This window comes from Danio rerio, chromosome 20 (assembly GCF_052040795.2).
Source record: "Danio rerio strain M-AB ecotype USA chromosome 20, GRCz13ab, whole genome shotgun sequence".
NCBI classification, from domain to species: domain Eukaryota; kingdom Metazoa; phylum Chordata; class Actinopteri; order Cypriniformes; family Danionidae; genus Danio; species Danio rerio.
The window spans coordinates 17,432,896-17,445,107 of record NC_141040.1 but is presented as its reverse complement, the minus strand read 5'-3'; the positions used below and the strand labels follow the sequence as shown (position 1 = coordinate 17,445,107).

At 34.6% G+C, this 12,212-nt stretch overlaps 1 protein-coding gene across 3 annotated transcripts in view; it reads left to right on the top strand.

The window, feature by feature from the left end:
- Positions 1–12,212, top strand: part of ccdc190 (coiled-coil domain containing 190) — a 40,860-nt gene that overhangs the window by 8,514 nt on the left and 20,134 nt on the right. For all 3 annotated transcript variants that reach the window (XR_015518262.1, XR_015518261.1, XM_087298094.1), the window contains exons 2-3: positions 7,190–7,370; positions 7,647–7,782. Coding sequence is in view for 1 of the 3 variants with exons in the window: in XM_087298094.1 (XP_087154220.1) it covers positions 7,193–7,370; positions 7,647–7,782 (314 nt within the window). In the remaining 2 variants the exon portion in view is untranslated. The remainder of the gene's footprint in view (positions 1–7,189; positions 7,371–7,646; positions 7,783–12,212) is intronic.

Below are 12,212 nucleotides of genomic sequence, written 5' to 3'. Positions count from 1 at the left end.
ATTACTGTAAAATTTTTGAAAGATCTGATTTATTTCTTCTGGTGAGTTGGTGGGTTTCCCTGCTGAGTCCTTAATGACTGATATTGTTGTTTTTTCTTTATTGTGTTTGATTTGATTAGCCAGATATTTACCAGATTTGTTACTATGATGGAAGTGTTCTTGTCGTAATCTGTGAATAAGGAATTGAGTGTGTGTATTAATTAATTTATTTAATTGTGATTTATATTTTCTTAGCAAATCTTGTGTTTCTTCTGTTGGATTATTTATGTTAATGTCTTCTAGATCTTTAATTTTCTGTTCCAGTTCAGCTTGATGTTCTTTCTCTTTCTTTTTTTTGTAAACGGAATATGAAATTATTTTTCCTCTTAATACTGCCTTTCCTGTTTCCCACAGAAGAGATGGGGATGTTTCAGGGGAGTCATTTATCTCTAGAAAGCATGCCCACTCTCTTTTAAAATAACTGTCAAAATTCTGATCTTGAAGAAGAGAGGTGTTGAATCGCCATCTAGGAATGGGCTTATGTCTGGTGATTATATTCAGATTTATTGTTACAGGAGCGTGATCACTAATGATTATTGGGTGGATCTTTGATTCAGAAATATTGGATATAATAGAATTACTAGTGAGAAAATAGTCAATGCGGGAGTATGAATGATGAACAGGTGAATAAAATGAGAATGCTTTAATGTCCGGATGTTGGAGGCGCCAACTATCGCCAAGACCCATGTCACTCATGAACTGTTTTATAGAGTCTGTAGATTTCCAGATGTGTTTTTTGCCAATATTATTAACTCTGTCTGTAGTTGGGTCTAAAACTGTGTTGAAATCACCTGCTATTATGATGGGGCAATTAGAAAGATTTGAAATGGAGGAGAAAAAAATCTGAAAAAAAGATGGGTCATCTGTGTTTGGGCCATATAAGTTTCCTATTGTAAGTGAGTAATTGTTAATTGTAATGTTAATTATGACAAAACGTCCCTCTGGGTCTGTAATGGTGGTGTTATGAACATATGATATTTTTTTATTTATTAGGATACACACTCCTCTCTGTTTTGTGTTGTAGTGGGCAGAATATGAATGATATTGTGATGATTTGATTTTGTTTTGATCAAGTTCTGATAAGTGAGTTTCTTGTAAAAGGCATATGTCTGCTTGTAGTTTACTTAAATGATTTAAAACTTTGATCCTCTTTGCCTGGGAGCCGAGTCCACGGACGTTCCAGGATAGAAATTTGATTGATGACATAATTTTAAAGGATTACAAAATAAGTAGGTAAATAGTAGCAACTTATATTGATAAACAAGTCTGTTTTTACTGCAAATACATAAATGCTACTGTATGTATTTGAAAAAGTGTGAAATTGTACCTGTGTCTGTGTGTATGACATGACAAAATGTACACAATACAATAATGACCAAACAAAAATGACTTTAAATACCAACATAAAGTTAAAGGTGGGAGGGGGGATGAGACCTAGGTGCGATAACAAAACTATAATCTAGTGATATGAGGGAGATGAATAGAGAGATGAGGTAACATTACGGGAGTGATGCGTTCAAAAAAGCCAGGGGGTAATGTCCTTGTCACGATATAACTGTCCATCTATGTATAATTTGTCCACTGTAATGATTGCTCGTTTTCCTTCGTTCATTTTTTGTTTTCTGATTGGAAAGAGTTTTTTTCGACGTTCGAGAATGACCTTTGGGTATTGTTCGTTGAGTCCGTAAGTTGTACCTTTAAGTTGCCTCCCTTGTACCTTTAAGTTGTCCCTTACAATATTTGATTGATGAACTGTGAGGAGAACAATTATTACACTTATTTTATATCCTTACAGTTTAACAGACTCCCAGAATTCCCAGAATTCACGCAAAACACCATCGGATGTAGAAGAAACGATATTAAAGGACCATGAATTATATGTAAGTGACATTAAAATGTATCACCAACCCTGATCGGTTACAGCAAGGCCAACATGTGATTAAAGACCCGACACCGATGGTTTATTTGTAATCTATTAGGAGCTAATGGGGCCGATGGAACAAAGAGATTTAGAGTTTTATCGGCAGTGCATCTGTTTTGCTTTATTCATGTCCATTACTCATTGACAATGACCCAAACAGCCTCAACGAGGACTCCTGGTGTTTGATGGATGAAGACTCTGCTAAAAGTGCTTCATCAAAGCTGATATCAAACACTTTCTGAATTCCTCTCTCTCTTTAAAAATGTACCATAACATTTCAGGATATTTAAGTCATGTAAAATTAATTTGAAGATGAAGTTGTTTTGAAAATAGAATGTAGAAGACATAGAATTTTCCAATCGTCAAAAAGGCATGTCAGTGATGATACATTGGTTTGATTCTAGATATAGGCCTACCCACATGGAAAGAACCTAAATGAGGATGTTTGTGCAAATATAAAACCTACATGCAGTTTATATGCACATACCGTTACAGACAAAATTATTAGCCCCGCTGAATTATTCGCCCCCTGTTTATTTTTTTTCCCAAATGTCTGTTTAACGGAAAAAATATTTTTTAAACACATTTCTAAGCATAATAGTTTTAATAAGCCATTTCTAATGACTGATTTATTTTATCTTTGCCATGATGACAGCAAATAATATTTTACTGGATATTTTTCCAGACACTTCTATTGAGCTTAAAATGACATTTAAAGGCTTAACACGGTTAATTAGGTTTACTAGGTAGGTTAGTTTGTTCTGTTCTGTAGACTATCGAAAAAATACAGCTTTAATGGGCTAATAATTTTGTGCTTAAAATGGTGTTTAAAAAATTAAAAACTGCTTTTATTCTAGGCGAAATAAAACAAATAAGACTTTCTCCTGAAGAAAAATTATTATCAGACATACTGTGAAAACTTCCTTGCTCTGTTAAACATCATTTGGAAAATACTAAAGAAAGAAAAAAAATCAAAGCGAGGCTAATAATTCTTACTGTGTATGATAATATATGCAGTATCTATGTGTACATATGCCACATCTAGGCAAAATTGAGGTGCATATATGTAAATATACAGGCCATGCAGGTCTCCTGTATTGCTTCTTTATATCCGCATATAATGTGAGCACTATATGTACATACAAGATATGAACTAAAAATAAAAAAGGTATGTATATGCAAACCCTTAAAATTGGTATCACATGCAATTGGCATGTTATAGAATTTGACTATGGCAAATAAGCGAGAGAAGATGGAAAGCTATGATTTCTAAACGTTTTCCTGAAACATTTACAAGGTCAATTCTTTCTTGTATGAAGATACAATTATTTTTGTTCTTATAGTTTTTTTGCACTATTTGGTTGTTCTTAGGTAAACAAAAAAATACATTTATTTGTTTATGTTGTCAAGCAGCTTTGGATTTTAATAATTTTACTAATATATAGGTAAACAGGTGAACACATATGCATATATGTACTTATGCATATATGTACCTATATAAGTACATAAATGTGTACTTATATGTGTACATATATACATGTGCATATATGTACATATAATATAAAAAATAGCCAATTTTACTTACTGTATGTCACATCTATTTAAAACTTATATTAAAACCTATATTAAATAGGTTTTTTTCATGTGGGTAGGCCTATGGGCCAAACATAGACAAAAGCAGTCATTGGCTCAAAAAGTTTCTACCTATGCCTTAGTCCCTTACTTGTAATTTAAATTTAATTGAAAATAACACATTTAATTTAGGAGTAAAGTTTGCATATATATATATATATATATATATATATATATATATATATATATATATATATATATATATATATATTTTTTTTTTTTTTTTTTTTTTTTTTTTTTTTTGCCAATAATCAAATACAGAGTAATATTACCAATAAATATTAAAAAAAAAAAATTTGGTAATCATATATTTCTAAAATGTTACATATTTTGGTAATTTCTTTATAAATATTTATAAAATTTTTACTACTGTAATATACGGTCACTGGCCACTTTACTAGTGCTGGGTTTACAAATACTTGGAAAGCCGGTACTTTATAAATATCCTTCATGTTGTTGATGCCAAATTCTGACCCTACCATCTGAATGTCCAGCCTGATCTCATGAGGAAACGTAAGTATTTTACGTTTTTCCAGTTCAGTAATTAATTCGTACGAATTTGTACAAGTTTAGTCGTACAAAAATCTATGATTTTAAAAAAGAGGCGTGGCACCTAACCCCACCCCTAACCGTAATTGAGTAATGAGCAAATCGTACTAAATTGTACAAATTATATTGTGCGAATTTAAACAAATTAGCCACTAAATCAAAAAGTTACGAATTGCCGTGAGATTGCGTTGGAATGTTGCAGCAGAAATCAAGACTCATCAGTCTAGGGCAGCGTTTTTTCCAATTTTCTATTATGCAATTTTGGTGAGCCTGTTCTGAATTGTAGCTTCGGTTTCCAGGTCTTAGCTGACAGGAGTATCAATTCTCCCCAATTTACATCAACTTGACCAAAATAATACATCAAAATGCCAGAGCAGACCTGACTTATAGAGGGGAGAGGTTTACACACTTTAAATTGATTCAACTGAACCATATGAAAACTATTGCAAAATAATTCCAACATCAAATCCATATTCTGACAAATATTATTTTCTTTTTTACCTCTAACGAATTTAACCCTGTTGTTAAGACTCAATATAGTACAATTTAAAATACACATCATTGAAACATCTATACTGACCGCAGAACAGGTCACTATAGGTTTTAAAATAAATCCTTCATGTCCTCGACAGTGACCTTGAAAAGACACAGGTCACTTTAAACCCCACAGCTGCCACTATAAATACAGAAGAACAGATCAGGCTCTACAACTCGTTGTTTTTAGCATATAATGCTCGTGCTGTCTCTCCAAGTCTTCCGAATTAGGAATCTCTTTGGTTGACCCAGTTGTCGAAAAGCAAACGGGGATTGGAGTGAATGAGATGCTTTGAATAATTATATTCTCTTGGCATATGAGATGGATGAGCTGAATATGGTTATGTATAACAATAGCATGAGTAACGCAGGCGAGCTGGAGATCCCAGAGGCCCATTCGGAGGATTCTCTACACTGAGAGCATGAGTGCAAGCGAATGGAGGAGTTTGTGTTTCCCTAATGCTCTTGTGTCAAGCCTACACACATGCTTTTGAAAGGTGTTTTATACATATACAACAGTTATCATTTCCTGGAAAAATGACTGTAAATATAACAAACAGTTCTATTCTAAGTAAAATATACATATAAGTTTAACATTTTAAAAGTACATTATGCATTTTTTACAACAAACAAAAACATAGTTAAGTGCTAAACAATGTATTGTGAGCATTGATTTTACTTTATATTTCCACTAAAGTGAAATTGCAGAATTAGGTTATTTATTAAAGATTAAAATATCTTATGAAATATTATTTTATAAAACTATTTATACAGTGATGATCATGTTGTTTTATGTTTGATTGTTCAATTTCTATAATTGTATACTGTTAGACTCAAAAGGAAACCTTAAAGCAATGTTTATTTAACTTTTCTCATTGCTTTGCCATACTTATGATTGTAAATTATTATATTTTATGCAGACGCACTTGATCACCCCTGTCGATCTAAGTTAATTAAATCTTCCTAAATAGAGCTATTCAAATCATCCAATGAAATTATATTCATATCTCACTATGTATCGCAGCAAAACAAATTATTGCATTTTCACATTTTTATAAAATCGTGCAGACCTAGTTTGATGACGCTGTGACTGAGTGTGGAATAATAGGGGTTGTTGTCTTCATTTCATCCTGCAGAAGTCAACTTAAACTGGTAATTCTATAAACTTGAGTCAAACAGGGCAGTTTAGTTTAATCTAAAAACACTATATTTAACATTATATGTCATATATGTATATTCAAAACTTGAAATTTTCACAATTAATGACACTATTTTTCATAATTACACATAAAAGAAAAAATATTATTTGATTGTTTTTTTTTTTAATTGCACAATTGTTTCATTAGTTCTTAAACATTCTTTAGTTGAAAAATATCAGGTCATTACAAAAAACATCAGAATAACACACACACACACACAGATATATATATATATATATATATATATATATATATATATATATATATATATATATATATATATATATATATATATATATATATATATATATATATACAGTTTAATTCAGAATTATTAGCCCACTTTTGATTTTTATTTTCTTTTTTTTAATTTTTCCCAAACGATTTTTAACAGAGCAAGGAAATTTACACAGTATGTCTGATAATATTTTTTCTTCTGGAAATAGTCTTATTTGTTTTATTTCGGCTATATAAAAAGCAGTTATTAATTTAAAAAAAAAAAACATTTTTGGGACAAAATTATTAGCCCCTTTAAGCTATTTTTTTTTTCGATATTCTACAAAACAAACCATCGTTATACAATAACTTGGCTAATTACCCTAACCTGCCTAGTTCACCTTATTAACCTAGTTAAGCCTTTAACTGTCACTTTAAGCTGTATAGAAGTGTCTTGAAAAATATCTAGTAAAATAGTATTTACTGTCATCATGGAAAAGATTAAATAAATCAGTTATTAGAAATAAGTTTTTAAAACTATTATGCTTAGAAATGTTCTGAAACAATCTTCCCAGAACAGAACAGATATTGGGGAAAAAAATAAACAGGGGTGCTGAACTGCAGAAGACTGCAGAAGACCTATTGGAACCTGCATAGACCCAAGAAATCCATCTAGTTTGGTGAAGGAATAATCATGGCTTGGGGTTATATTCAGTATGGGGGCGTGCGAGAGATCTGCAGAGTGGATGTCAACATCAACAGCCTGAGGTATCAAGACATTTGCGCTGCCCATTACAGACCACAGGAGTGGGCAAACTCTTCAGCAGGATAGTGCTCTTTCCCATAGCCTCCACATGAAAGTTCATAGTATTACAGCAATGATGCTTTGTGGATTGCCATAGTTTTGTTCCTATTGGCCTGTTTTTATTATTATTATAATTTATTTTTTTTATTTTTTTACAGTTAAACTCAGCGGTTTGCCTGTTTTCGACAAGTGCTACTCATAAGATGAATCATTTGTTGTTTTCTGCATTCGTAATTGACTTAAAATCATCTGCTAAATGAATAAAGGTTAATGTTTTTATGATATTTTTGAAAGGTCATGCGTCGAGGGGACTGGTCGTCGCGGCCCGCTGAGGCTCAGAGGCGAGAAGAGAGGAGGACAGAGTTCAGACTGGCCGAGGGTCTGCAGAGACTGGATCAGGCCAAACATTATCACCTCAACACACTGACCCGAGAACAGCGCAGACTCAGCAGAGACCTCGCCTCCATCAAAACAGGTGAGAGGGGACTGGATGCAGACCTGGTGCAGTGCAATCTGAGCTGCATCTAATGCTTTTTAATGCGCTCATCTAACCCCACCCCTAACCCTACCCGTCACAGTGACGTCATTCATTCCATTGAGTGCATTGTGTCTGAAATTACATCCCTGAGTGATGCGATCTCAGCTTGCATCATAAAGGCTGCATCCAGATATTACAACTCACAGCTCCCTAGGAAAGTGATTCTTAGAATAAAGCCAATCTTTTTTTTTTTTTTTTTTTTTTTTGTCTTAGGTAATTCCTGGAAAAGAGGATTTCACAGTTTGGGGCTTCGAGCCTCCAACCATGATGCCGGACGTCCTGCTGCTTATTATAAGAGGACTCTATTACCCATCATCCCTCTGGTGGGCAAAGAGGCAGACGATCACAAGTAAGTGAGGGTAGTATAGTATTACACACAAGTACAATGCTAAGAATTGACTAATAAATATTAAAGATCTTGCCTCAAAGCTGCACCTACTAGTTATTATTCTAATGTTGAATGCTCGATTCTGATTGGTTGATGAACCAATCAGTTCTTACTTATTACTTATCCCCTGATGATGGTTGGGTTAAAGGATGGGGTTTTGGGATGCCACTTTTAAAAATCATAAATCAGTCAAGTTTTGATCTTCTATTGGTCTCATGCACATCACGGTGGCACAGTGGGTAGCACGATCGCCTCACAGCAAGAAGGTTGCTGGTTTGAGCCTTTGCGGGGCCGGTTGGCTTTTCTGTGTGGAGTTTGCATGTTCTTGTGGGTTTCCTCCAGGTGCTCTGGTTTCCCATACAAGTCCAAAGACATGCGGTACAGGTAAATTGGGTAAGCTAAATTGTGCGTAGAGTATGAGTTTGTATGGATGTTTCCCAGGGTTGCAGCTGGAAGGGCATCTACTGCATAAAACATATGCTGGATAAGTCAGCGGTTCATTCGGCTGTGGCGACCCCAGATTAAGGGACTGAGCTGAAAAGAAAATGAATGAATGAATGAATGGTCCCATGCATTCATGTGATGCAAATTCATAGGTCAGAGTTAACTTGAACATGTAATGCAGCCGCATGCAAAACTTTTCCACACAATGCTGATCACAAAGAGAACATAATAAGCTATATTTCCCTTTATTCCTTTTATAGTTTTTCACCAACAAGTGATCAGATAATCACAGTATTAACAAACATAACAAACATTTATAGCTGGATACAACTGCTCTGTTCATTCGGTGAAATCCCTGATAATTCTTCTGGAGTTCAAAGGAAGTGTGAAGTGCCAACATGAAGCTAATCTCTTTAGCGCCTCATTACATAACATGGATATCAAGCTCTGTCTTCCCCGTTTCCCAGCTCTAGCCATGGCATGTACCCCACTCTGTAGTTTTTAGGGGGAGGTTGGCATGGATTTCAGCGAGGAATCCGAGAATTTATTCCACTTGATACTTGACGCAGCACAACTTCAAACAGAATGTAGAAAATGAATCCGTTGCAATTAGAGTCTCTCCTTCAGGCTACGATCCTAAAAAAGGAAGCAAGACGCTGCCCGCCCAGTCTATAAATGTTTGATATCATATCTTATAGACCCACTTTGCATTCAAAAAGTCAGGATAGGGAAATAGGGAATGTGTTTACAGTAAAAGCAAAATGTTCTGAAATTGGTAGCCCTGAAATAACGCTCTGAATTTTTCATTACAAACTTTCATTTGAAGTAGATTTAATTCTTAAAATCCCATGATGCATGAGAAGGACACGTTTAAATTAAAAATGATGAAATATAATTGCTTTTATAAAGAGATGTGACACCAACAGCGGAAGTGTGCATCCAAATGCAGGTTTATTAGAGAGGTCAGGTAAGCAATGATGAACACAAGGGCTAACAGATGTATATGGTCAATCCAGAGTTGTAGTCAAATACACAAGCAGATGGTTTGAAGGCAGGCAGCAGACAAAAAGAAACAACAAAACAAAAAGATAAACAAGGCAATGCTCTAAACACGGCAAAGCAAGACAAAGGAAATGTGTTGAAATGTCACTAAACAGTAAACAAGACTCAGCAATGAGTGCCTCAAAGTGAGCCGTATATATGCATTTGTAAACAATACTTGAACATCATCAACTGTGTTTGCAATCAGTCAGGATCAGGAACTGGTTGTGTGTGTGTGTGGTGCATGACTGGTTCTTGTAGTTCAATTACCAGCAGATTTGTAGTCCTATGTGATCTGCGTGATTACCAGTGATCTGCACAGGCTGGATCGCTGGTGATCATGACAGCTTTAGGGTTATGGATGGAACTTTTGACTTAATTTGCTCACAGTGAATGATTTTAGAATATTTAGTAATGTTCCTTTAATGTTGTATAAATGTTAGCATGTAATTATTTTAGAAATAATGTTTTTGGAACTTTCTTTTAATATTCATTAAAATAGAACATTCACAAAATAATGTTCATATACATTTTTGTTTTCTTCGGCTTAGTCTCATATTTATTCGGGGTCACCATGACGAAATGAACCACCAACTATTCCGGCAATCCCCTTCTAGCCACAACTCAGTACTGGGAAACATGGGAAAAAGATGCAAACTCCACAGAGAAACGGCCCCGTCAGAACTGGAACCAGTGACCTTCTTGCTGTGAGGCGACAGTAATAACCACTGAGCCACTGTGCCGCCCCATAAGTGTGGTTTATTTCTAAAAAAAAAAAATTCGAGAGGATCTCATGCTTATGATCGAACACAGCTGGTACCGCATTAACTTTGCATATTGCACCAATCAGATGAATACTAACACACTATAAATTACCAGAGCTTTCTACTCCAGTCATCTTCATCTTGAAGAATCTCCCCTTCCACCCCTACTCCTCCCCTTCTCTGATAGGGCGGCTCAGTGGCCCAGGTGGTAGCACTGTTGCCTCACAGCAAGAACGCCGCTGGTTCGGCCCTCTCTGGGCTGGTCGGCGTTTCTGTGCAGAGTTTGCATGTCCTTTCTGTGTTTCGTGTGAGTTTTCTCCGGGTCCTCCAGTTTCCTCCCACCATTCAAAGACATGCACTACTTCAAAACAGTCAGATATATATCAGCAGTTCATAGTAGGGGAGTTCTCGAGACCCACCTGAGCTCAAACTCTCCTCTCTCCCTCCAAACGGGAAGGAGCCCCGGGCTCGAGGATATTCTGGGCTCAGGGCTCTCTCCCAGGACAGCATGACAAACACACTTCATTATCAATCATCAGCTAAGTGTGAACTCTTAAAAAAAAATGTTAAATAACTAAATGGGAATGTATTTAGAACTTCAATTTGTCAGCTAAGATTGCTGAAATCTTCTGTAAAGCATGATGGGTAATGTAATTTACTGTAAACAGGTGGGTTTACTAAGAACACATTCAATTGTCATCTCTGGAGTTGCCATTTAAATAGTCCCTATGGATTATGAAAAGTCCATCGTTTGGTTTTGGAAGTCTCCAACAAGTTGAGATGCAAGTAAGGTCACAAAACACTTTTATTGTATTATAATATGAATATATTTTTTTTACCTTAATTGCCCAATCAAACACAAAGGAGCCATTATTACAAATTTCTCCTTTTCCTTATGCTAATCTGCAGTAATTGGTCTGATGACCCTGCTGTGATCAGTCAATTGTGTGCAGTGTGTTCAAGATTTTATAGAGCGTATGAACATAAAACATGGCTTCTGTTTTACCTTCTCAACATGATGTGATCCACCAAGTTTTGTCGTGTGTCAGACATCACCATGAAACTCCATAAGATACATTTGGACGTTAGTTCACCCAAAAATGAACATTCTTTTATATTTATTCAATCTCATGTCTTTCCAATCCTCTGAGACCTTCATTTATCTTTAGAATGTAAAATAAGATATTTTAGATGACATCCGGGAGCTCTCTCATCCTTTATACCCTGTGAACAATGATTGTGTCAATTAGTTATGACAACTTAATATATTGAGCTATGTTAACTTAGCATCTGGATTGAATGTGTTGACATAACATATATATCAAAGTTTTACTTGGCTAGACTTATTATACTTAAAATAAGAGTCAGTTGAACATATATATATAGTCACCTTAGAATTATAAGGCTCTATCTGACATTTTTGTCGAACTTGAGTTATTGACATATTCCTATTAAATGACAACTTATTTAAATTTTGGGATGTTTTTTTATAAGTTGTTTACATTTTAAGACTTTTGATTTAAAAAACAAATGGTACACTCATACCGTTTGTAAATGGAATGCAAAAACTTTGAAGCTCAATATCTCAAAATCGTTCAGAACGCAGATAGAACCTTAGAATTCCAATGTGACGATATATTAGTTAACTTTTTCAAACATTTAAGCTTTAAATAGTAATAAAAGCAAATCATTTTTTGATTAATGAATCCACTTTGAAATTGTATTTGTATGCGTTTTCATTTAATAGTCATTTATTAGTCAATAGTCTTTTTTACAGTTTATTTTGGTGCCAAAAATGTTCTTGAAGCTTCGTATAATAACAGTTGAACCATTTAGGACACGTGGACTGTTTTAAAAAGGTTTTTAGACTTTTCTAGACTTTGAAAATCATTGGACAGTTCCTGTCTATGGAGGATAAGAGAGCTTAATTTCTTCTAAAATATCACAATTTGTGTTCTGAAGATAAAGGATTCAATTGAAGTCTCAGGATTGGATTGAAACGACATGAAAGTCAGTAATTATCAACATCATTTACGTTTTTGGGAGAAATAACACACAACTCTGAGTCAACTCTGTCTTTTGAGAGACAATAACATCATACCACATGCACTGCAGTACGTTTTTAATCACCTCGAGCTGTTT